General features: G+C 40.4%; 1 protein-coding gene across 1 annotated transcript; it reads right to left on the reverse strand.

Annotated features, from left to right (window-relative positions):
- Positions 1–1,082: 1,082 nt before the first annotated feature.
- aldh1a2 (aldehyde dehydrogenase 1 family, member A2) lies at positions 1,083–27,599 on the reverse strand. The gene is made up of 13 exons (XM_058382079.1): positions 27,384–27,599; positions 18,669–18,773; positions 16,891–17,031; positions 14,806–14,935; positions 11,969–12,030; positions 11,207–11,335; positions 10,136–10,249; positions 5,875–5,977; positions 4,328–4,512; positions 3,196–3,360; positions 2,708–2,865; positions 2,387–2,461; positions 1,083–1,886 (listed from the first exon to the last, which is right to left on the reverse strand). The coding sequence occupies exons 1-13, from the start codon at positions 27,498–27,500 to the stop codon at positions 1,814–1,816; spliced, it is 1,557 nt and encodes a 518-aa protein (XP_058238062.1). The 5' UTR covers positions 27,501–27,599; the 3' UTR covers positions 1,083–1,813.
- Between the last annotated feature and the right edge of the window lie 10 nt (positions 27,600–27,609).

A 27,609-nucleotide genomic window follows, 5' to 3' on the forward strand; every position in this document is an offset into this window, starting at 1 on the left:
GGATAGTAGTAGCACTAGCAGTAGTAGTAGTAGTAGTAGTGGTGGTGGTAGTGGTGGTGGTAGTGTCAGTAGTGATAACAGTAATAGTGGTGGAGGTGTTAGTATTGATAGCTGTAATAATGTTGGTGGTGGTGGCGGCGGCATCAGTACTGATAGTAGCAGGAGTGGTGCTGGTGTTGGTGGTATTAGTAGAGACAGTAGCACTGGTGCTGGAGGTGTTAGCGTTGAGGGTTGTAATAGTGCTGGTGTTGGTGGTATCAGTAGTGACAGTAGCAGTAGTGGTGGTGGTGGAATCAATGATCGTAGAAGTTGTAGTGTTAGTGGTGGTGTTGGTGGTATCAGTAGGTACAGGAGTAGTAGTGGTGGTGGTGGTGGTATTAGTGGTGATAATAGTTTTAATAGTAGTAGTAGAAGGTGTGATGGTAGTGGTATTAGAAACCATATAAGGAACAAGGTACAAGCAAGTTTAACTAACGGAGAAGTTTGCCCCAACTAAGGCTAAGGCCCCTGTTGTGAATCTTTTCTTTTCTTTTCAAACCATGACAACTTCACCTTATAAAAGTCACAAGTGTGTGCTATGCTCTATTGTCTGCCCTCTCTTTCTCACTTGGCTCTCTTGCCCTAATGAAAACAGCACTTTCCATTGTCGATTGTCTGGTGATTACCATGACATATTACATTGTGATATCCATTACAAGTGGGACTATGGGGAGTGTCATCTATGATTATGTTTGGATTTCCAGAGGAATTCTGATGCATTCCGATTAGGTTGCCTCGTAATGTCTTTCTAAACACCATGTGTTATGTTTATCTCTTTCATTTCTCCCACTCATGATTAGTCACTCCAGGGTGTGCAGAAACCACTGCTATATATTTTCCTCCACTTGTTCACAAATCCTGTTTTGATTATGGGAAGTGTTGATGTTACCCTTTCAGCAATGCTACTGCTTTGTAATACTAGACGCTGTAAGTGTGTCAGTATTTTTAAAAAAAAAAATTCCCATTTTATTGAAAATTTCCAGTTTATCATCACTCAATCAGCACCAACGCACATTCCAAATAAAGACTCAGAGAGAAATATGTTGTAATGAATTCTTTTTAATGATGGAAAAAAAACTATAGTCATTTTTATATCTTACTTTCTATTTTCATAGTAAATAATTGTTTAAGAAAGAAAATAAATGGACACCAATGAGTAATCATTTGTGTAAAATGCATTTCTCATATTAACGTTTCGTTTTTTTTGTTTCTGAGGTAAACCATTTCTGTTTACATTGGTCAACAGGTTGACATACAGAGCTATACGGCATAAAACAAAAACAGCAAAACACAGAACAATTAAACAATTACATTTTAAAATTAATACTTAATAAAAAAAAAGATCACATCTGTCCTTTCAACTGCTAAGACAGATAGCTTCAGTGGTCTTAGTACAATAAAAAAAAAACTGAAAGGCAGTTGCAGATTTTACCCAGTGAATCAGAGCAAAGAGAAGTTGTGTGTGAGGTTCAAGCCTTATAGCCACATTTCAGTCTGTTAGTGTCGGGATGTTGGACGTGGAGTGGTTTATAGTGTGTTCCTCCTCCCTCGCCATCTCCAAGTGCTTTAGTATGGTTAATGGAGCCGGCAAAGGGAGGCCACTACGAGTTAAAATGGCCATGAAGGCAGCTAGTGGATGCTGAAGTTATAGAGGTGCTGACGGGTGACAATGAGGATGGAGATGATGATGCTGGGTTAGTGGACGATGAAGAGGCTTGGGGTCAGTGATAAGCCCAGAGGAAGTCCTTCTTCTGTTAGGAATGCGTGTGAAAATTTACGAGTTTATCCCTGGCATCTTCACTGTGATGGTCTTTACCTCTGTGTACTCCCTCAGACCATACTCACCCCTGGAAAAACAAAAGAAAATGCTTGTAAATACACCCGCTCTCTAATCACATCCCATAATAATAACAACCTATTAGCTACCTTTAAGAATACAAAAACTTTATATGCATAGGTCAAATGCATAAATGTGCACGTATAGACCTTTTGCTTTGTTTAGCACAACTTTTTTGCCCCAGTTAAAGCCTTCAACATTACTGGAGCAGTCAAGTGTCAACGGCTGACAAAAAAATAAGTGGGTAAAGCACACAGTTCCTAATTTCCTTCTTTCCAGTCATGTGTTAGACACAATTTACTCAGACATGTTGTGAAGATTATGTTGGGTTTTTCTGTGGTAGTGTTGAGTCAACAGCTCAAATCCCTTTTACATCCAATTAAAAGTGAGTGTTTTGAGTAAAGTGTTGTAACTCTACTTAGCACACTGTAGCTGCTTTGAGTTTAAAATCAAATTGTTTTTATCATTTCAAGCTACATTAGATATGTCAGACTGAGTAAAAGTACTTACAGTTCACGTCCGTTGCCTGACATTTTAAATCCTCCAAAAGGACACTGGCAGCTTAATGCATTAAAGCAGTTTATCCTGAAAAGCAAACAGAGCAAACACGACAGATTACCTGGCAGACATACATACAATACGCTCATAACATTACAATTTAGAAAATCATTCATCAGGATATATTATGTGGCTTATTATTAAATGTTTTATGACAAATGTAATAATAGATTGGAGCACCATTTGGCTATGAAAAACAATACAGCTGGTGGAGCTTTAATATTTATTTTCATGTATGCTACATGATACAGAGCAAGTGTAAATAACTCATACCAAACAGTGCCAGCCTGCACAGCTGTGGAGATGGCCATGGCTTTGTTGATGTCATTGGTGAAGACAGCAGCAGTCAGGCCATACTCAGTGTTGTTGGCTCTCTCGATGACTTCCTCAATCGTCTTAAACTTCATAATCTGCTGAACTGGCCCAAAGATCTGCCACAGAACAGGGAGAGTCCCATTAGCAAACAGACTTCTGACGTACAGCTGGAATTACTGATTGTGAGGATGGATTGTGTGTGTTCAGTAATGAAGAACAGTCAGTCAGAAAGATGGAAAAGATGTTTCGTTCGCGTTCCAAAACCTAGCTCAGTACAGACGCGTAACATGACAGTTTTTCATTTCCACGGCATCAACAACCACCACGAGTCACCAAAGGGCTGTTTTTCCAGATGCAGATTTAAGGAAAGATGATGCTGCGTAGGGAAAACCAGCCGAGAGCGTAAGTGCCAGTAAGAAGGCTGTGTGGTGGTGGTGCTGGTTTACCTCCTCTTTGGCAATGCGCATGTGGTCCTGCACATTGGAGAAGACAGTAGGCTGGATGTAGTAGCCTTTGGAGAAGTGGGCTTTCCCTCCACACTCCAGTTTAGCTCCCTCACTGATGCCGCTCTCAATAAACTCCAGCACACGCCTCTGCTGCTCAGCACTGATCTGAGAGAAGAAGCAAACAAGAAAGGAGACAGACTGTGAGAGGTCTGAACATGCAGAACCAGGTTTCATCACTAAACATCACTATGTTAAGGATGGTGATGGGAGTTTGCCTGAAAAGTATCAAAAAGTGTGAGGGAAAAAATTATCCTCACAGAAATGCTAGGAAATATGAATGTGCATAAATATGCAATTTTGAAACACATCCCTAATAGCAACATGGCTGAGAGAGAAAGAGAGAGAGAGAGAGAGAGAGAGAGAGAGAGAGAGAGAGAGAGAGAGAGAGAGAGAGAGAAAGATGTCTTTTTCCATGGTCATATTTTCAGGCTTTTATTGCACAGCAACCAAATCTATACACAACTCTCCACAATAACCATGATTTAGTTTGTCACTATGTTTGTATGTTAGCTAGCTAACATAACAAATGGATGAATGTTTTTCTGGTAGCATGCCTGCTATTATTTGCTTCTCTCTCCACAGTAAATTAAACTAAAAACTTCAAAACTCAATGTTTTAAATGAAAAAAATAAAATAAAATAAATAAATAAAAAATCACTAGAAGGATCAGGGTTATTTTAGCATACTATTGGAAGCATTGGAAATTGCACACGTCTACATCACTGTTGTTTTTGCAGTAATTAATTGCTGTATTCTTTTAGCTTTGATGATAAAATATTTGTGTGTTAGAAGTATAGCATAAATGTTTTGGCTTATGAAATAACATTATTGACTACTAAATTTGGCACCAGCCACTCATAATGAAATATTATGAGTGGCTGGTGCACTCCAAATATAATTCTGAGCTTTATATTTATATATTATATATATTTATATTTATATTTATATTTATATTTATATTTATATTTATATTTATATTTATATTTATATTTATATTTATATTTATATAATTCTGCTTTAGATATACCATGAATCAAATACAAGCTAGAGTTAATGATGTCTTTTATTGTACCTGTGGACCCTGCTCGGTGCTGGGCTCAAACGGGCTTCCCACTATCCTCCTCTTTGCTCTCTCTACACTCCTGCGCACAAACTCGTCGTAGATGGGCTCTTCCACAAAGATACGGGATCCTGCTGTACAGCACTGACCGCTGTTAAAGAACACACCCTGATGGGCCTGCTCCACTGCCAGATCCACTGAGGAACATGAGACAAGAGAAGTAGATAAAACAACAATTCCAATTAAGTGGTCAAGAAGATACACTTTACAGGCTCTGGTTTTCCTGCTTCAAGGTGCTTGAGCAATTTAAAATGTATATAGCACACAGCAGTTCACTGAATAAATGCCCAGTTATGACCAGTTATGCATGCTCATCTTGCTCTTTAAAAACCCTTTATAAACATTAGATTGTAATAGACTCTACTTCAGTTTTTTTTTTTTTTAGTTAAATGTAATAATGTAGTTCTATGCGAGTTAGTCAATAATAACATTTCTATTTAAATATATGACACATGCACTTCTACACACACTTTGCAAGCTACCAGTTAAACTACTAAAGAAGGTAAGTGTTATGATGCTTTACTGGTAAAATAAATAAATAAATAAATAAATAAATAAATACATTTTTGGAAAGTTGGAAAGTTTTATAGTCACAAATTTGGAATAAAGCTTTGATTTGTTTCTGTGTCTGGTTACGTTTGCAAATCTGTGTCTCATTATCAGATATCTTGTTGACATTCAGCACACCTGAATTATCTGATAACTGGCAAAATCATAGGATGATATTATAATTGTGCATGTAAACACACTTACAAATTGTGTGTCTTGTGAGGGGAGAGGTAGAACTGGCATGTAAAGGGTTAATGGAACGGTAGGATTTATGGCCGTGTTGGGATGCGTCCAGCCAGTGCATTCGGCTGATTTACGGGCCGAAGGCGGCCCCATTCACGCCTGCTGAAAGCATTTAAAAGCCCCTTCCAACACCTTGACTTGGAGAGCCACTTAGAGCAACTGATATTGGAGAAGAAGCTGATCTAGGACTCGGTTCCTTAAGGATCCGATTCTTCAAAGTGTGTACACTTTTCACAACTGACTGACCCAGGAACAGTCCTGAACTGGTGTGAGGAATGAATAAACACTTTCATTCAGTGTAGCAAGACTGAGCATCTCAGGAAAACTGATTGTGTTAGAAGATGAGCTTGCTTTAACATCAGCATGACCTACTCCTGCATGACATTCAGCATTCTGGCCAAGCAACAAATGTTTATCATATTGTGATAGTCTGGATCTCTATGTGGGGTTGTTTTGCTTAAATGTGGATTCACCCAAAAGCTAATTCAATTTTAACAGTTAAACATTCACCAGGCTTCACCAGCTTGTTTTAATATACTGCCAGACTCCATTACTGTCAGTAATAATACATTGCTTTAAAATAACCCAGAAGACCCTGAAGGTCTTTGATGTCAGTGACAAACAAGGCCACTGCAGTGGCACCTGTGCACATACTGTGTTAGCAGGACAACAGGAGGGGGCCCATAAAACAGCCTCGGAATACTTACAATCAGCGTCTGCAAAAATGATGTTGGGATTCTTGCCCCCCAGCTCCAGAGTGACTCTCTTCAGATTGCTCTTTCCAGCTGCTTCTTGGATCAGCTTGCCAACCTGTGGGGGGAGCAGAGGATGCATATCTTCTTTACTCACTGAGACCTCCGCTGCCAAGCCTCACTAAATCTCCTCATCAGTGGGAAGTTGTCATTAATAAATCCAACAGCCCAAACAACCCTTCCAGTCTTCCACACACACACACACACACCCCTTTGCTAGCCTCCAGGTCTACTGAAATTGGAGAGCGACCTCAGCTCACAGCCGAAATATCTATCAGTGGCCCTGGAGGCTGTGGAGAAGAGGAAGGAACGCTGTGTTTATAACACGGAGCCGTATCTGTTGTTTAATCGAGAACAGGAAGCACCAACCGCAGGTTTGCGTAGGATGATCTGCACTATTTGGAACTGAAAAAGTGTTATAAAGGTGGAATAAAGCAAAAAAAAAAAAATGCCTGTGTGGTCTTGGGCTTGGCGAAGACTCTAAATGAAAGCATGTGGCATGTTTAGCATGCGTGGTCACGTATTATTATATAACTAGCTCTCGCTTTCTCCACTAGGATCATTTTAAAGGACAGGTTCGGCACAAAACCTAATTTACACAGGTTTCAATTGTAAAATGCCCAAATATTAACATCATACAGATGTTTTATTTAAAATAGCATTTTAGAGTTATGTTTAATACTGTATAAGTGTGTGTTTAGTTTCCAAATATTTGTAGGCATTTTAATATTTGTATTTAGTTCGGAAGTGGGTTTAGTGTTTACCAGAATTGTTTGTGGAACCTACCACTGTGTCCTGGGAACAATGAAGATAATTAAGTCATTTTTCATTGACAAATTATAAAAAAAAAATAATATTTGCAAAACAAAACTTTATCCAACTCTTGAACCAGATGCTCTATGGAACTTTCTGGCAAGCTTTGTGTCTTCTATCTAATGTTACTGTGTAAGCACATTAACTATGTTTTAATACAACAATGTCTTTCCCAAATCACTGACCTCTTGTTTATCCTTGACAATAATAATCACTCATAATATTTTGTCAGGTTCACTTTTGCCAGAAAGATCCAGATTGTTCTTATCAACCTCTTCTTGGAGTAGCTAATGAGTGTGCCATTAATTTACAAGTTAATTATTTTTAAAACTGAATTAATTGTTTTGTTTTGTTATCCCATCAGAGATCTGTTGTGTACAGCACATGGTCTTTGTGGGCTTTATGGTGTGGTGGCTCAATAAATAAATAAATCAGAAATCAGTACACACACCATTGTTAACTTTTTTCCTGACTGAGAAAAATAAATTGTCAAATGTCCAAACTTTATGGGCTAGTTTCAAGACTTTTGTGCACTTCTTGTGTTGTAGATGTAGTTGGGGATTGGAAATTGTGCTGAAACCTGGCAAATTTCCCATAAGCTCTGTATGAAAGTAAAAACCTCACGCTTGTCTCAACATGAGGCAGGCAAGAAAAACAAAGTGTATCTGCTATTTGTATCTGTAATTATATTCATTTAACACTCAATCTAAGTAATTATATTTCATATTCAGTTATATTCCTAGCTTGAAGCAAAGATATGAAGATTTGAGGAAAACAAAAAAATTTTTCCGATCAACTACATTTAAGTTCAGTGGAAAATCATGAGAATAAGATTTTACTTTGAGCCGTTCCTTTATTTTAGACTCATCGAGTCGCTGGGTTCCTCCCCATTTAATGACTAGACGTATATGTGGCCTATCTCTGCTTGACATTGTCTCTATGGAACTATCAACAGCTCGCATTCATGGAGCAAAGACAAAAACTTTGAAGATCTGGAGGGCTATTTTTGAAACTGTTAAATCCTTTGTTTCCTCTTTTTGACGCATAATTTACTTTGTATTTATGTATATATTATTATTATTTCTATTATTGTTTATTTATTTTTCTTTCTATTCTTTTTGTGATTAAGCATTACAGTTTGTACTTCTTTCCACTGCAATCTCTTACGCTTTCTTAGTACAGTATGAGTCTACCGGGAGGGTGGGAGTTATGGCTACAGACTAAATTGATGTGTTGTATTTTGTGTTATACTGAACTATTTCCTCAATAAAACAATTGTTCACAAAAAATATTTGGAAATAGCGACTGATTTCAGGTTGGACTGCGTTTTTTGGATGACATGGTGTGTTGGCTCTTATCTTAACCTCTTCATCCTTGAGAACTGCAGTCTGTACAAGACTGTTCCACAATCTCTACTCCTAACCCAACCATAAACAAACAGACATTTTTCCACCCACCCATATAACACTCACTGAGACTGAAAAATCTCTCTTTCTGTTTTCCATCAGATAGCACGGAGAGGGACAAGACATAGGCGGACGTTAGAGGTGTTTATATGAGAATCCAGTAACGAACATGGCACTGCTCCAGAATACACACCATGAACTGCAGAGCTCACAGTTTGGCTGTGAAGCCGAGTGTTTGAGTGGGCTTTCTGCTGATTTCAGAGGCCACACTACAGCAACCTGTAGTCTCAAGTGTGTGAAGAATCATACTTGTGTTTTTATGTCACTTTTATTATTATAATCGTAAATTGAATAAAATATTTATATTATTGAGTCCCCAGTTAGCCCACAACCATGTCCATTCACTCACACACACACTCTTTCTCTCTCTCTCTCACACACACACATACACACACACACAGAGATTAGGTGAGTCAGAGTCTGTGCATGTTCTCTCATCACAAACGTGCTCTTTCTCTAATCAGCTGCAGGTTAGAGTAGAAACTTCATACACATCAGAGCAGGAGGATGAGAGCGAGAGTGCGAGAGAGAGAGAGAGTGGCAAGGAAAAGAAAGGAGGAACCTTCAGAGAAAGAGCTGGGTGGCCTTTGCCAGCAGCAGTAAGGTGGAGGGCTGAGTGGGTGGCTTCGTGCGTACTGAGAGTTTCCCAGTGAGGGTGTGGATTACAGTTTGGGATGCTGGTTCAGTGATAGCGTATTTATACAGTGATTACTGGACTCTACATACTAACATCACTCAGTCTGCGTCTGCCGGAAGGATTTCGATTTGAGCAAACCAGTTAGGTCATTGGGTTTAGAAGCTGATAAGTGGGAAATATTCTTGTTGTAATTTCCCACAGATGAAAAAAATGATCTCAGCATTTCATCCACATGGCCCACAGTGAGGCACATTTTTAAGATTTTTTTGGGACTGCTTTGGTAACAGAGTTTCTGTTTGCAGCCTTATCTGTGAAACAATATTACACGTCTAAATTTAGGATCCGTTATTGCTGTTTTAAAGAACTCAGGACTCTGAAATGGCACTTTACTTGTTCAATAATTAGAATAAACACATTTTCAAGCCAGGCTGACAATCCTTCTCTAAACACCACCAAATCTACTACAATTTATGATAAATACATGTGGAATACATTCAGGATCACATCAAACACTTGCACTAAAATATGGAGATTTACAAGATAAGTAAGCAACACATGTTTGGAGGTAGAAATTATGACCGTTTACAGTGAGATGTCATTTGTGTTGTCACTTGGCAGCATGGCGAGATCAAACAGTCCAAGAGAACATTTCTTTCCTGGCATTCCATCCCTAACATGGTGAAACTTTCACCATATAGTCATCTGTGTGTGACTCAACTTAGCTGACCCTGCGGTTGGCACTTACTAGAAATATCTTGTATCTGTTTGATGGGTTTAATAAATAATTCTGTTGCTTTATTGTCTTATCTTTTTTACGGGTCTTGGGCTAGAAAGTATATGTTTTTGGTTGTGTGACTCTTTAGTGTTGTATAAATAAACTCTATATGACTACTGCTTAGTAGACAAAATCCACTTCCTATGAAAGTGCAACATCAGCACACAACATCACCAACGCCTGACCTCCTAACACAACACCTACTCAGTCGATCACTCTTACGGCCCATTCACACTAGCTGTCACTCAGCAGAATTGTGCAACATCGATTTCAATGGAATTTACCCCATTACCATTTCACAAATTTCTAGTGTAAATAAATATAAATAGCAAAGTTCATTGAACTTTCACAAGGAAGCATTAATTTTGGCAGTGAATTTTATACAATAGTCCATTAAATAGATCATTCTGGAGGTTGGATCGTTTACTTTTGCATTTACTGTTATTACATTTGCTAGCATCCTAGCAACTACCTCACTGTCAGCAAAATAACAATTTAAATTGTGTATCTGTAAAGAAAACCCACCTCTGTCGACCCAGTGAAAGCCACTTTGTCTATGCCCATGTGTGAAGCAATACCGGCTCCTGCTGTTGGCCCAAAGCCTGGCAAAATATTGACCACCCCTGGTGGAAAACCGGCCTGTACAAACAGAAAGAGAGGAAACAATCTTTAGAGGACAGAGGGAGAAAGTAATAGAAAGAGAGCAGGACGAGCCAAGATCATCACAGGCCTTTGGGGGTGGAGGGATCCACACCCATCCCGCTGTCCCTCCATCCCAGGGAAAGGAGTGCATGGATCAAAACATCAAAAAGAAAGAGAGAGGAAGAGTTTCACAGTTTCACAGAAAGACGAAGAAGATGAGGAAGAATAACAGTTAGGTGAAGGAAGGAGTTGTATTCTTAGAGGATGACAAATACAGAGCAGCAGAGCACCTAATTGTGATATCAATGACTGTATATTTCATCCCAGTTGATGTGAGTGTTGGAAGTATCAATCATATAAAGGACAATTTACTGATGCATATACCTACTTTTCCATGCGTGTCTGTTTTTATTGTCTTTTATTGTAACATATCATGTTATTTTAGTTTATGTATTATGTGTCTTCTGTTTCATTTTCTACCTTTCCTACCTCCTAAACCTCTGTCTGCCAATGTAAAGAACTTGTTCTTAATGTTTAAATAAAAAGCTAATTTGAAAATCACATTCTTTAAAACTGGATCAGTCGAATAATATCATAGACTTGTTAAAAGTTTAGGCAATCATCATGATGTGAAAATGCAGTAGCGGCACACACCTAGTTTCACTACAGCTCTCTAGGCCAAAATCTAAACTATTCCTAATGTGGCTGTATTGTTTGTGGGTAAGTCAGCGTGTTCAACCGCTGTGCTATAATTATCCTGTAATGTTCCTCTTGAGTCAGCCGCTCACTGCTGGTACGTCATAATGTCACCGTGTTGTTCCTCTTTGATCAGAGCGCTGTGTTCACTGGCCTTGCTGTGTTACCGTGGACATTGTTATTGTGTAGTGTCAGTAGTGATAGACCTCTTTGATCAGAAGGTTATTGCAAGTGTGCACTGGAGAACGTTTGCTGTACCTCTTTGATCAGCGCACCCATGTAGAGGCAGGTGAGGGGGGTCTGTTCGGCCGGCTTCAGGACCACGGTGTTCCCGCAGCAAAGAGCTGGCCCCAGCTTCCATACCGTCATCATCAAGGGGAAGTTCCACTACGCAAACACAGAGCACAGAAACTCAGTCTAATGGTATCTCTTTGAGTGACCAGCCCTCCTTTACATGGCTTTATAGCTGCTTATTCAATCTTACTGAATGATGCTGACTCACTCAAACATCAGTGTAAAAGGAGAGTTACTCCCTGCTTATGAAAGCTTTAAATGTCATCTTTTCCTCTTTAATGAACTAGACGATGTATAAGCTCTTCCTTTTACATGTAAAAGGATAAAGGGTCTGATTTACGCCCTACATCCAACCCATTATGATCTCTTCCTCTATCCTCTTAAAATGATTTTCCGCTGTATCTTAAAAAACAAGAACTGGATGAACTTTAGAGTTTTGTAAAAGGGAAGAGTAAAAGTCTCTCTAATGTCATTACATCATGCAATAATGCCACTGTTCAGTTCAGGACAGAAGTACTTAGATTAACATTTCTCCTTTTCATGGAAGTATAAATTGTATATTGTATATTGTATATATAGAGTAAATATACCATAAATATATGAATTATATTGACTGCAAATATTTCAGTGATTACAAAAAAGTTACTAAGGCCCAATAAAGAACACACTCGGTCAATAATCTGATGCTCCAAAGACTAAGTTTGTGAAAAACAATCCAACACTCACTGGGATGATTTGTCCACACACTCCGACTGGTTCGTGTCTGGTGAATGATAAATACCCTCCATCTGTAAGAGACCAAATACAAGTGATCTTAAACATGGGATATTTGGCATCAACCCAAAACTAATACCAGGACATTATCCTTCCATTAATGATGATAAAAAGACATGCTTTTATAATCTCATGTGCAAACAGATAAAGATGAAGAAGAATAAATGATATTGGTTAAGAGCTTTACTGTGTGTGAGCTGAGGAAAGAGGAATGTGCACAGTGGTCAGGAATCAGGCTCTACTCTCATTTATGAGTTACAGAGAGCAGGAATAAATCAGGACGCTGTATATATAAGACTCCAGGCTCGATCAGTAAGGCCGTGTGAACACATCCCAGCTCTGCAGCCCTGGCTGGAGGAATCTGCTAGGATGAGGCATCTGGAGTAGAGACGAGCCAATGATTCATCTCCCCTGGTGGCCAGATAAGAGTGCGCCAAAGACACACATGCTGTTTGTTTGTCCTGTAATTCTATTACGGATTAGATTGGAGATGATATAAAGTGAAATGCGGCAAGTTCCCGCTATGCAAGTTTAGTTTAACAACACAACAAAGGCACAGCGGTGTGCTCGCTCACTCACTGAGGACTCGCTCTTCCTCTCCACTCCGCTCTTTAGCTTTAGTTTGCAGAAAACTGGACTGTAACTAGGCTCACTGCCATTATGCACTGGTTGATGTTCGATCAGAAAGTAGTTATGATGTTTGTGCATGCACTGTTTGAGTTGCCCTGTGCTTGTCTCACTCAGAGACTGAGGCAGCTTACATGAGAAAGATTAAGATCACTTGAGTGAGATAGTGTAAAAATAGCAATGTTTGAGAAAAGAGGGAGTCTGAGTGTAAAGTTTGAGGAGAAAGTGAGACAGGACGACTGACATGGAAAGTGAGAAAGTTTTTCGGCCGCAAATTAGGGCTGTCTCAGTGAGGGGTTGAGTCATCCTGAGCTGAAGAGTGAGACCCTTTAAGTGGCAGATTGAGATTGAGTGAAAGACAGACATGATTATAGAGACAGAGAGTGAAAGAAAGCAGAGAGAGAGAATGTAAGACAGCCTGAATCACTGAGGCAATTTTGCACATAGGTTTTGTATGTCTGCTTCTTCTACAAGCCTTTCCATGCTGTGCAGCATGACAGGACAGTTTCTCCAAAGTATCCAATGCTCCACACTGCATTTAGCCCGTCCTAGGTATTTTTACTCTAGACAGTTATGAATACTCATCTTGTACATAAGTATCTAATTTGACACATGGAAAGCTTTAGGAGCGTGATTGTGTGCATGTGTGCTTGTTCTGGAGGAGAAATATTTGTTGTCGACTAAATTTCTTTTTTTCTGGCTGCTCTCTGGTTGCCCTTGTAAAAAGATCAGTTTTATTCCTATAAATTATAAGAAATTATTCCTGAATATTATGTAAATGCCTAATCATTGGTGATGAATAATTCCCAAATGCTTAATCATAATAAATGTTTGTGAATAGTGAAAAATGTAGACAATATTAGAGCAGGAAATTTAGAAGCTTAATATCTGGACTGAGAGCAATAGTGACACACTGTGTAAGAATGTACAGCAATTACACGGACAACAAACCAAATATCTCTACACTCCTTTACTGGCACACACACACACTCCTTGTAAGACAGACTGACACACACACACACGCTAATGGTTGCACTCTGATATCAGAGTTGTGAATCCACTGTTGTCCAGTAGTCTCAGGACCCCCGCTGTGTCTCTTTCAAACAGCTAAATTAGCCAGAACAGCCCCGCCATAACCCCCCATGCCCTCCCAGCCCCGGAGCTGTCACCGTGATCCAATGGTGGCGCTGCTCAGTAGGAGGGCAGCCATTAGTGTGCAGATTTATAACTGCTGAGGGAGCCGGTGTGTTTACCCACTGAACACCTCCATAACCCCACAATCCTCAGACAAAACACTGCACCAGCCGTTTTTGCTCCTCTGTCTCTTCAACATGGCACACTCTGCTGCACCGGGGCTGCATGGGAACACAAATCTCCTGCAGAAACTATACTGCTGACTGAAATGTAGCTGACTGGCTCACTAATCAGAGTGGAATTGTTTTTGAAAGAGCGAGACAGTTCAAATGACTGTATGAGCAAATCTTTGAGTGAAAGACTGACAGAGAGAGGCAATAAGACACTTCGATTAAAAGACTGAGTAAGATCGAGAGCTAAATCATGTGAAAGTGAAACAGGGCAGTTTTAGTTTGAACTTTTGTATGGGGAAGGGAGACAACTCTAATAGTAGACAGTATGAAGGTGAGATTGTTTAATTAAGAAAGAGAAAACTGAAGTAAAAGGTTACGGCTGCATGAGTCAGAGTGAGACTGTAATAATGAGAAGGATTAAATGTTAAACTGAATAGTAAAGGTCAGTTTCATAAACAATTTGAATGACAGAGTTTGAGAGTTTGATCCATGAAGAAAGTCTGAGTAATAGAGTGAGACAGTATGTGTCATACTGATAAAAGGGGAAAAGGTTTAGTTAAAGAGTGAAACAGCTGGAGACTTTCAGTGAGAAAATGTGAAGGAGAAAGTGAGACAGTTGAATGTTTGAAAATGAGTGAATTTGACTGAGAGTGAGACAATGTATGAGATAACTGGAGAGTATTTGAGTGACAGATTAAGGGTCCACCTCTCGGCTGTGTTTTAACAGAACGTGCGTTTGTTGTGATATTAAAGCACTGCATGTCTCCAGGTGCCATCTGTTTTTACCGTGGAGCTGAGACTCACAGTGTGTCACACAGCACTGAGGCGTTTGGGACAGGACAAGTGTTACCTTACCGGTTGGAATGGAGGAGCCGTGGATCTTGTCAGCCCATCCAGCAAAATATCGCAGCGTCTTTATTGTTCCCTGAAGGTCCACAAAGAAGGAGGAGAGGAAAGGCTTGCCGCTGTCCAATGTCTCCAGGCTCTGAGGGGAGAAAGGAGAGATGAGGAAAGGAAACGAGGGAGGAGGACCGTGATGAAAAATCACACACAGGGATTAAATCCGACTCCCCCCACGCTGCACTTAAGGCTTATGCAAGCAAAAGTGCACACTTTATCCTTGCTCCTAAGGGGAAATGCAATACTTATATAGCCTGCATCTCTGTCACAGCTTTGTTATCTCTTTGTCAGGAAGCTGTGATTTCTTATCAGACAGGGATTAATTTGATATAAAGCACAATCAAGACCACATGGACTGTTACATTTCTCCTCCAGAGTGATTCACTCTGATACTCACTCAGAGCGAAAATCACATTGGTTGAGTCCATTTAAGGCAAAGATTGGAGCGCAGGCTGAAAGAGATTTATTCAAGATGGCTGTAGCGAGTTTGAGAGTACTGTGCCACGTTCGTGGTTTTAATCTGTCGTAAACACGTTTTTTCTCCTGAGGAAGAGATGCAGGCTTTAAAAGAATGCATCATGTGATGGCAGCCATGGCACAATGCTTCTCTTTTAAAGTTCAGAGTTCTAGGTGGTATGATCGTTAGCACCCAAAGGTCACGTATCCCACCTCACTGGTGCCACTGAGCAGGCATTTCAGACGTTTGAAGAACAAATTGAAACTGTTAGGACAACAACAAGCTTCGAAGGCCCTGCCATGTCGTCTCTGGCAGGCGCGCCCGACAGACAGGCTCTCATTAGACACTTGCTTATTGTTGTGCGGGTCTTTGTCTATTTCTCCACTTAGCCTGCTGAATCTAGAGTTCCGGTTAGCCCAGTTAGCACAGACAGGCTGGTTTACTGCTCTTACATCATGACCACCATAAATACTCCTTTCTGACTGGCTAGCAAGTGGCTTTCAGTTTCTTTCATTGAGGCATGAATACAGATCTAAACAAAAACGTAAACACTGAGCCTCACGTTATAGATCTATACTGGAATTTAACCATGATGACATGATGACTATGATGAGCATGACAATGCATGATAAGGCCATAAACAACACAAATGTTATTTTGTTAATTTCATATAATTTAGTTAATTTAGTTTCACAATAAATCACCTCATGTAACAATGAATAAGTAGAAATATAAGTGTAAATGTAAATAAATCAAAGACACAAGTAAATATATTCTCACACAAGCCTGTACAGTCTTAGTGTATGATTATGTTAGATATGAACATGATATGAACTTTCAATGTCAACAGATGTCAGTATGTCAAAATGTCAAATTCAATGAGGCCAATATTCAATTTTCTTATTTATGTTACTGCAGTAATTTTACATATTACAGTTCACATAAGTTCTTGAATTTCAATTGCATCAGTGAAGCAGTGTCCTTTGACCCTGTTATGGCCAGTTGGGATATTATTGTTACTTTATGCCATTTTTAACCCTGTTTTTTGAAAGAATTACAGATCTGAAACTCATATTAGACACTTTTTTTGTCAATTAGACTTGAATATTGTGCAAGAAATGTGAAGACTGTAATATCTCTAATAATTACTACTATTTAATTAACTTAACCTGGACACATAGTACAATACTGATCTTATGCATAAACCCAGAGCACCATAAACATAACACCACTTTTTTATGGTCCTTTTTTAAGACACTGCAGATTTATTTGTGGTTGACATAAACTGTCAGTGATGTGGGAATAAGCTTGTTTTTCATCTCTGTCATTTTCCCCTGTCATTGGATATTATGTAATCAGTCAACCAATAACAATCACTGAGCCGTCTCTCTATGCAACACTAGTGACACTTGATTCTATTCGTTTCCATTTTTATTGAGGATTACGCCACAAATCCATCTGCCTTAATTTCCTACTACTGGACATGGTCCTTCTGGGTTTACAGCAGGATGTGTTTGTATTTGTGTGTGTGTGTGTGTGTGTGTGTGTGTGTGTGTGTGTACAGGCCACTGGTGCGCACTTACAGCGAGGTATGCACGGTCACGCTCCACCAGATCTGCCAGTTTAGAAAGCAGCCTCCCTCTGTCACAAGAGTCCATCCTCCTCCATACTGATCCCAGAGAGAAGGCCAACCGAGCCGCCTGGACTGCTTTATCCACATCCGCCTAAGACAGAAAAGAGTAAACAGAATGTAGTATGGAAAGACAGAAAGAACAAGTGGAATTGATAGGACCAGAGAGACTTTTTAACAGTACGGTGTATATCTTTATCCCATAAACAGGTGTATATGCACATCTGGGACAAATGAAGTTCACTGATTCCGGTTGAGCCTCGATAGCTCTAGCAGTTGTGCTGCTCTTCCTTCATCCGCTCTGTTTTTCCACATGCCTGGGTTACATAACTACATCAGACTAATCGCAAGCTCTTCTGTCAGATTTTGGACTCTCATTCACATACTGAGTGAAAACTGGCTTTTCTCATGTAAGAAAACCTCACATGAAGATCCTGTTCAACACAACACACTAGTGCCAAGGCATCGGCTGGCCCAGGTTCGAAGCAAAAAACTGACGTGTATGAATATACACAGTCTAATATTACTACTTTACTACTAAATTACTGATTCCCATCACCAGGCCATTACAAAATCCTGGCAGGTCAAAATCCTGATTGTCTTTACAGCATCACTGCCTGTCAGTTTTTTGTGTGAGAGACACGCACTTTCTTTCGTGTGAAACTAGAGCTATCAGGTTGACTAGAAAACCTCAGTATGTTAATTCAGACGTTTCCTTCCATCATCAAACTGCTGCGTAAATGGGTTCTATCATTATGTATTTAGATCAGGTTTCATCCAGATTTCATTGTGGTTTGGAATCTTTTGGCTCTGGTCACTGATTTAGAAAACCGCAGAAAACAACAAGAGGATTTTATTGGCACTTGTAGGAACATTGCCATGAGCTGAAGTGTCTAGTGACAGACAGAGGGAATTTTGTCAGGTTGGTATGTCTTAATCACTGGTTATCTCTATGAGGAATTATCTCATCTGACTTTGAGATGCACTCATTTTCCTCACACCCTTTCCACCATCTCATATAATTATCTGCCCCTGGAGGAGACATTATTGTTTGGATCAGAAGGATCTACGGCAGTAGCTGTTCAGGAGGAACCCTAGAGAACATTTTATTACCTGACCACATGGTTTACACTCAAGAAGTGACTATGTCTTAACTCCATGACAGGTTTTGGCCAGGGATAAAACATGCTGGATAAATGCAGACCATCAGAATTCTGTGATTAGTCCTAAACTACCGGCTCTTTCCTATGATCCATCGTCATAGCATTAGCAGCTAAGCCCTGTCCTTAGTGAAACTTCTTTTCTTCCATTGTTGAAGGAAAATAGTCTTTTCTAACAATAAAGTCCCTGATGTATGAGCATCAACATTGCGCGACTGAGTCATTGTGTCTAAAGCTTACACAAGTTTCAAAGCCTTAAAAAGTTTTTTTTTTGGGGGGGGGGGGGGGGGGTTCTTTTAGCTTTCATACTCTGTAGCTAAACTCCTAATGCCTGAGAATATACTGGTGGCTTTGTGGTTAGTTTTGCACTAGTCATTGAAAACCACAGTTGAATCTTTGAACAAGACCCTTAACCCTTAACTGCTCAACTGAAAGTGTTCCTTTGTATAAAAAGTGTCTACTGAATAATCAGTGCCCTAATCAAGAAAACACAATTTTCTGAGTTTTATGAGTTCATCTACTTATTCTTTCTTTTTTTTTTTTTTTGCATAATGCGACTGCTAACTTTTACCTTGTCAGCCTCTTGTATGTCACAGATCTTCTCACCAGTGGAAGGGTTGTATGTGGAGAAGGTTTTCCCGCTCACCGAATCATGCCATTCGTTATTGATGAAAATCTGCAGAGGAAGAAAACAGAGACAGTGAGCTCAGTGTTTACAGCAGTAGGGTTAGAGGAGAGTGGGGATTGCTCTTCACGGTTCTAAACACACACATACACACACACACACACACACACAAGCTGTTGAGACAAGACAGCTTATAAGCACCACAATTCACTATACATCAATTGGTACGTTAGTGATTTTGTGAAATTGTCTTGTATTAAAATTCGAGTCATTTGTTTTCACAAAATGATTATACTCTTAAAACCAGCAATTAATACAAGTGTTAAATAGTTAAGGATTACCTTCCGGGCACATCTGGCTTCTAAAAATGAAAAAGGTTTTTATAGAACAATACTACTTGCTAAAGATACTCATTTAGTTTCTGAGTTTAAAGTTAGGATGAAGTTAAAGTGCAGCATTAATTAGCTATAGTAATATTTATTTCAATAGGAGGTCCTCAGAAGGAAAGTAATATGTGTGTGTGTGTGTGTGTGTGTGTGTGCAGGAAATATCTCTGGGAATCTGCAGTGCTGTTTGCAGGATTTGTCTCTGGGGAGTGATGCAGCCACCGGGCAGAGAGTAGCAGGGGGAGCAGGAGGAAATAAATCCCTATTACACACACACACACACACACATACATTTTCTCAAACAGACACCCACTTTCACACATATACAGTACATATTCACACAGACACTCAAGTGCTCTCACATACTGCAAACCCACACACACACACACACACACAGATTTCACAACATTGCTGCTCGTTTACGAGATCATAAAACACGTGCGGCACTCTGGCTCTGCGATGTGTTAAAGGAAGTGGTCCGTTAAACAACTGCCTCGGATTCCAAATCCTGCATTTTTCAAGCTCGATAAAGGGCCAAACCAAAATACATCTCCGGAGCACCAAGTGGAAGACGTGAAATCTTTAAAATTGCAACAAGTTGTTGTGTTCTGCAACAAGGCGAAACCTCGTGTAGGTCTAGCTCTGTGCCAGACATGTCAGGTGTGATCTGATTTGATGGCAGAGCCAAATATTTAATCCAAGCTTTGCAGTGTGTAAACGGATTACGCCGGCGCTCCAGCAGCCAATGAGCACAGGCAGCTCGTGCAAACTGTGATTACTTGGAAATTGTTTTCAGTTGCCGGCAGCTGCTCTGACGGATGAGGTGTTATAAAAACACGTTCTGGCTCCGAGTTGCAAACATATACATTTACTCACACTCAGGCAAAGGAAGATCTTCGGTTCAAACAAATCCTGGTGCCAAGTTCAAGTGTCCCGCTGCCTTGGGCTTTGCGAGCCCTTCACTGTGTTTACCAGCGTAAACTTTCGGGCTTAAGTACAATTTAATTGGTTGTAAATCGTATGCAGTGTTTATGTTCTAGGACGTATAAAATTTTAGTTCATTTGGAAGAGCTTCAAGGCTTTCAGTGTCTCCTGTCCATTTTTTGGGGGGCTTTTTCTACCCAAAAGTTGGCCTGACTTCAGGGAAGAAACCTTGGGCAGGAATAACTCGCTCACAGATGTTGTAAGTTTTCAGTATCAGCCTGTACCACTCTGCAATTCCCTTTCAATGAATCTGCATTAAACTCCCTCTTCTGCTCTGACAGCACACAGATCCAACCTCTCTCTCACTCGCCTTACATCACCTTTAATCGGGCGCTCATTAAGAGCACTTCATAAAAGTGTCAGTGGCCTCGTTGTGCGTTACAAAAACAGAAAGCCCTATAGAGCACAGAATTAGTTTTTAAATTTATAGGGGTCGCTCTTTTGGAACGCCCTAAATCAGGCGAGAAGGGAAGAATGCACCGCATAGCCCCACGCTAACGGCACCTCCGACCAGCACAGAGGGCCGAGCCGCCATCTAAATCACGGCTAGAAAAGCGCAAGCGTCGGAGGCCATTTGGCCCAGACTTCCCTGAGCTCAGGGGGCGCTCCCACTTTTGTCTCGTCCTATTGAGAGAGTTGATTAAGGGCGACAGGGCTGCACCGTAAATCAACACTCGAGGTTTCGCTAAACTGCACTTTTGCTTCGGCAAAAAAGAAAAGCCTTAGAGCACAAGTGCAAAGGTGCAAAATTTCAGATCGATCAACGTTTTACTTTTCTTTGCAGTGCTCCCAGAGACGTCAGAGAGGCGACACGGGAGATCAAAACACCATTCTCAGGGATGAATAGTGAAGACATTATTGGTAGTCTAAGATCTGCAACTTTTGTGTTTAGGCAGCAGAGCAATGAGAGAATAGTAAGAAAAAGAACATCTGAAATAGTTTAGATAAAATAATTTATTGCAAGACAGTTTTCTCATCATTTAGTATGCATGGCCAGATGTACAAACGGGGACACTGTTGTGCTGTGTTGTGTTTTGTTGTGTCACCATCTAACAAGTTAGCTGGGCCTGATGGGAAAAGTGGACAGTGAGGACACACTGGGTCTGCGTGCACGTGTTACAGACCAGCTGCAAGCATTTAGAAAGCTCTGCGCTTTTCTCTTAAGACTGCCAATCTCTGGCTTCTGACAGTCCTTGTTTGCAGCACTAACACGGTGATGAGATGCACCTATTATAAACAGATTTTGGGAGTGGGAGTTACAGCACGCGATGTGTGCAACACTCTGCTTCTACTTAACGCTGGGGTTCTGATCGGGCCTATTACTTCACACAGGAAGAGGGAGTTCCTCTGGACCCTGGAGCCAGCGAGGAAGGAGAAAGTCGAGACCCTGGTGGCCACAGTAACACTGATCCGCTCGCACTCTCTCGAGCCTCGGCTGGACCGCGGGGGCAGAGGATGCCAAAGCTCATGCTGCAGGCCAGTGCAACATCTGTTTGGCCCCCAGCACCTTCTCATAGCTCACACAGATGAGGAATATTTAATGGCATTTATTTCTGGGGCTTTTTTTTTTTTTTTCAGAAGGAGACAAGTGAAAAAATAAAAAATGAAATTTATATGTGTGGTTATGCACAACAGGCCAAAATTCCAGAGGCAGTTGGATCCTAACAGGGCACCTGCAGCTGTGGGCTCAGTCCACACAGGAAGTTTCATATCCTTTCCAATCAAGCAGCTTTCTCCTTCTGCTGTGTTACTGGACACATTTCAAGACATTGATAATTGTTAGCATTACAGGCAAAGGAGCAGCATGAAAAATTAAAACATACGTTTTCACAACGTTTGCACTTCATTTTTCTTTCTCCGTCTCACACAAACCCACATTCTCTCACTCGTCTCTGTCACTCTCACTTTCTCCCCCCCTCTGTGGTGTGACATGGTGCAGCTTCATTTCAGCAGAAAGGCTCTAAGCCGTCCTTAGGCTCGTTTTCACAGAGGGAACCTTTTTAGGAACTCTGGCGCTTTAGGCACATTTCCATTAAAGAAACTGAAGCTGAAACAAATTCAGCTCCTGGCTGCAGTTTCAGGAATGACCCAGGAATAACTGAGGTGGTGATTTTTCTATTGAACAGGGTCTGATTGGTCGAATGTAAGATTCACAGAGTGAATGGCCCTCTTCAACGTTAAAGCATTTTCTACAGCCTGTTTTTTTAAATCAGTGACAAGGTAAAACATTTCCATTATACTTTAAAAGTCTTATTGACTTTGCAAAACAAAAAATATATATATATAAAGCACAGCACAATTCACTGCATTTTGCCACATCCAGAACTGACATAAACCGGTATTTATCTACAATACTTCATTCATTTCATTCATTTAGAAGACCTCCTCCACTGTGGACATGCACCTTCTGTTTTATTGTTTTATAGCTTCTGCTTTAAGAAAAATCAGATGATGTTTATGCAAAGCGCTGGAGTGGGCAGACACAGCATATGGGAGAGACAAATAAACAATGGCTGCAATTCAATTAATCATTTCAGTGCAAAAATAATACGCCTGACAATCGCCCTTCATGGATTAATTAGCTAGATTCTCTGAAGTTTGTGATTTTTTGTAAAATTAAGCAGGGAGAGAGGAGGGTAAACAGCATGATGAGACAAGGACAAATAGATCTTTTCAAGGCATGTTTACACACAGAGAGAGTGAGAAATAAGGAAAAGGCCAAAAACAATAAAGGGGAGAAGTAAGAAAGAAGAGATTAAGCAAGAAGGAGAGATGAGAGGGGAACCCAAGAGACCGATAGGGAGAGTCCTCACTGCGCTGCTTATAATAAATCAGCGGCCTCAGTGTGTACCCTCTACCTTGGGCGCTGTTTGATGTGGATCTCAGGGAGAGATGGTGCGTTTTGAAGTGAAAAACTCCAGAAGTGGGGGGCAGGCTCTTGCGAGCCAGGGCCACTGACCCTCCCAGTCAGACACAGCCATATATTACAGCCTGCTGGACAGCACCCAGAGCAGGGGAGCCCCAAATACCCCCAGCTGCTCTAGCTCACCCACTGACGGATTGATGGAGCCTACCTCATTCACACAAGCTGTCCCCCAGATTAGTTTACAAAAGCTCTCACTCCTGCCGGACACTTAAACCCTTAACTGCTGACACGGAGGGCAAGAAATTCAAGCGTGAATGCAGGAAGGCTGCAGCATTTTATAAGCGGCTAATGCAGAGTGAAAAAAAACCCGTCAGCGATGAGCAACAACCGAGCGCTTCAAGCAATCAAAATGATAGAAGCTGGACCCACAGTGAGTCCTGCTTCACCCAGTCTCACTACATTCAAAGTTTAATATTAACTCACATCTCACCTCTCCAGCATGAAAAACTCATCCACACGAGTGCTTTACAAACACTCCAGCATTGTAGGTCTCCTTATCAGTCAAAAACGTGAACTAGAGTGTTACAGCATGTAAAACACTAACTGAGAGGATGCCAAAGTGAAAGATTCACAAGTTTGGTGTATATAAAACTACACACAAGTGTGAACTCACTTTAGATATGAGTCAACACTGCTGCTGTCCTATTTATATGCATAAAATTGCATGCTTGTTTTGTTGTTTGTTTGTTTGTTTGTTGGCAAATATATTTTTAATTTTCCGACAAAATTAGTTAAGACGGTCTTTCTTGCAGACTGTAATGAAAGAGAGAAAACAAGAAAACATGCAGACGTACATGTGACAGCATGACATTTTCCATGTAGTCACACACTGATTTACTGATAAAAGGTGTGTTTGTGGCGGTTAGATATTTTGATAGTTTATTCTTTCATGAAATAGGCTGAGATGAGAGAGAGAGAGAGAGAGAGAGAGAGTTAATAAAGAGTTTATTATATTAGTCCAGTTTTATTTTCCTGTTGTCTAATAAATTTTTTAGTTAGCATTTTTATTATCCCATTATATAACAGAGAGGTAATAGTGAAGTAAATATTCTCATAATAAACTAATAATTGTGTAACGATTGGAACAGCATTAGCGGTCTCTGGTTCACTGACTGAGAGTGTGTGAATAAACGCTCTCCCACTAACACCTACCCATCCCAACCCCCAACCCTTCGTAAGTACACCACCACCACCATCATCATCATCATGGGAGGTCAAATTAGCACAGAGATTCTTCCCAGTCTCTCTCCCATGGAAAGCCTCAATCAATTACCTTAAATACGCAAACTTGTGCACCTCTCCTTTCGTCTCTTTCCCGCCTTTGCCATCTGAGGGGCGCAAAACAGAGAAAACATCAATAATACCCCTTCAAGGGAGGCTAATTTATGGCTTCCTCTGAGCTGCTATCAGACCAGTGGGCCAGAGCGCAGACAGAAAGCACCTTCAGCAGAGCCGCTCTCCCGCGCTCCGTCTGAACATCCCGCTCTCCCTCTTTATTTACACACACACACACAGAAATGCGGAGACTCCTAAATGCAGGAGGGAATATAAGCTTGAATTTCAACACTACGTGTCTGTGGTATGTAAAGGCTCAATCTAAACAGGCAATCAGTCCAGAAGGAAGATAAATAAAATCTTTCTATCTAATCTCCACTCCACATGCACAGTAGTGCCAGGACATGGAGTGAAAACACCATCAGGTAATAAACACAAGTGTGTGTCCTTGTCTCACCTTTTCTCAGAATGACATGGTGAGTTCAGGGCACAGATTCAAGTTGGATGTTAAAAATCTGAAGCATCTTTCCTGAAGTCATGCTGGGAGGGAAACTGTCATGGGAGCTGATCTGGCTGTTAGGAGCTGTTGTAAATTGTAATACACTGCCAAAAATATTTTCAACCTAACATACTGTTTGTACCCATTGTGTTGAGCTGACTTCATCACCTTCTTTTGCAGAGCATTAAATAGGTTGCTACATTTTTTTGATGGGGGGGAATGCTTAAACTGGGATTTTACGGTAAAAAAATAAATGCTTGTTGCAGGGATTCTACAACTTTTCTTTTTGAAGTTTAGAGAATCTAGAGGATGCAAAATTCCATTAAAATTCATTTAAGGTAATTATATCATTTTTTCAGAAAGCTAACAGGAGTACCTGGTATCTCTTTTTTGTGGAATGCGAAGACTGTCTCCAGCTCCCAGGTTTAAAAACACTTTTCATTATACGCTGACATCGAATAAAGCTGTTTTTCCCTCCAAACTAAAGCATTTCATGCATTCTATGTGTGTGTACACAATGCGGAAGACTACACAAGCATCAAAGGAGGCCTCACATACTGGTAGTGCTGATAGGGATGTGATTTAATAGATCTGGCAGAGTTACTACAGCTGGCTAGGACTCCAGTGGCAAGACAAGGCTCTAAAAGGCTCTAGAATAATGTTAGTTTTCATCAGTGGTCAGGAAAAAAGTGAAATAAAGAAGGGAGGGCACATGATCATTTCAAGTGACAGAGATGGTGGGGATCTACATCTACATTTTAAACACAAACACTTCCTTGATTAAAAGATAAAATTATTCGTACATTCCACAGAATCTCAAATGAAAAGCGAAAATTAACCTGATACTAGCAGGCATTAAAATTTTTACCACACAGGAAGATAAAAAATATATAAATGTTAATAATAAATAGACTAAATCATTAATATTAACTTAAGTAACAACAGGAAATATATTCTGTTGTACTACTTAGGTACTGTACTAGGTTGCCTAAGATAAGGTTATCATAACAGATATCTTAATTTGTCACATAATGAAATCATTTAAAAAAAAAAAAAGGTTAGAGAATGAGCATGATGGATTAAAGTAGAAATATTTTTGCTGTTGTTTTTAAATGAGTAAACGATACCCCCTCGCGTCGACTCTTAAACCAAGCCCTTTGGATCTGACCACAAACTTGGATAAAGATAAACTTGTATAATATTCTGGTGAGAGTTGTTTTGTACTGCAAACACAGAACCCTTCATCTGATTTAAAGAGAGTTAAACTATGTGTAAAGAAACAGTAACAGGCTGTAAGGGGTGCTCATGTAAGTAGAAGCCATAAATCAGAAGCTCTACTCCTTTACAAACGACACACAGTGGATAATTCAAATTCCTAAGGGTTCGTCCACCAAGTCCTACTCTTCCCCAAACTTACACTCCCTTTCCTGAGAATACACTCAGATTACACACAAAGAGTGTGTACATGTGGAAATAAATCCATGTGGAAGAATGCAGATATTCCATGAAGCCCTGACTCTCTATCTATCACAACCAGTGGACTTTGTTCCTACTGTACTACCTGCCAGCACTATCACAGCAATAAAGTTATTCACCTTAAATCAACAGCCACATCAAACACTTTCCTCCTGAGCTTTTATATATATTATGATGTTTTATTACTTCATAACAAGAATGTCTTCTCTATGGCTGGACAAAAAGAGATGTCCATTTCGCATAACCACAGTCAGCAACAGAGCTGTTTTACCTTGTCCTGAGAAATCAGAACATCGGCCACCATAAAACTTGCTGTTGCTATTAAAGTCTGCTGGTGAGCACAGTTGTTGTTGAAACTGCAGGTTGCACATCCACCGCTTTACAAGACCTGCATGAAGCACGTTGCCTGCAAACGCTCTCATAATGCAATAACATTTCCACACACTCTCTCAACTTCCTATACAGGATAGGAAAATGTTGGGTTTTTTTTAGTTTGTTTGTTTTTTTTTTTTTCTTCATTTAGCTCTACTTTAAAAATCTGCTGTAGCGTGGGAAACCTTAGAGTTGTGTACTTGGAGAAAGCAGATAAGAGTGTTATCTCCTGCAATGTACAACCAAGGTGGAGAACTTACACAAGGTGTTTTTGTGGAAATTTCTCTCTATCAAAAAACATTAGGGTGCACACATCCATCATGCAAAAGAAGTAGAATTAGTAAAAACAAAAACGTTTTAAAGGTACTTGTGATAGAAAGTCGTGGAGAGTGGCAGTGCAAGTCTCCAGTGCGTAAACGGGCACGCGCGCGCGCTCACGCATTTTTAATATGACAAATGACCAAAAGAAAATAGCGCACGGTAAACATTAAACACAAGGCACTTAATCTCATGAATAAATACAGTCGGTTTTCCTGGTTTACACTGGCAAAGCATGTGAACGTGATAAAATGATTAGTAAGGTTATAGAGAGGAGATTTTTTTGTCCGGTTTACTTCAAAATGTAAGTAAGTAACCCGCGTCAGGGAATGAATGCGATGCGCTTGGCATCCAATCCATAAACCAAAGCCGCGCTCTATAACTTTTTCAAGCCTCTAAAACCTGTCTGGAGCGGTCTTACCCACCTTGGTGTACTTGATCTCCGGGTTTGCCACGGGTGAGGGCATTAGACTCAGGGATGCCATGAGCGCCGCGGGGTCCGCCTTCAGCCCGCCGGGGAGCTGCACTGCGCTGGAGGTCATGCTGTGGCCCGCGCGCTCACTCCCAATACGGACTTTACGAAGAATTTAGGACTTTGGACTCCTTCCTGTGTTTATAAGCAGGTGTCGGCATTGGGTCCATTTTTTATTG

This window comes from Hemibagrus wyckioides, linkage group LG27 (genome assembly GCF_019097595.1).
Source record: "Hemibagrus wyckioides isolate EC202008001 linkage group LG27, SWU_Hwy_1.0, whole genome shotgun sequence".
In the NCBI taxonomy this organism is placed as follows: Eukaryota; Metazoa; Chordata; class Actinopteri; order Siluriformes; family Bagridae; genus Hemibagrus; species Hemibagrus wyckioides.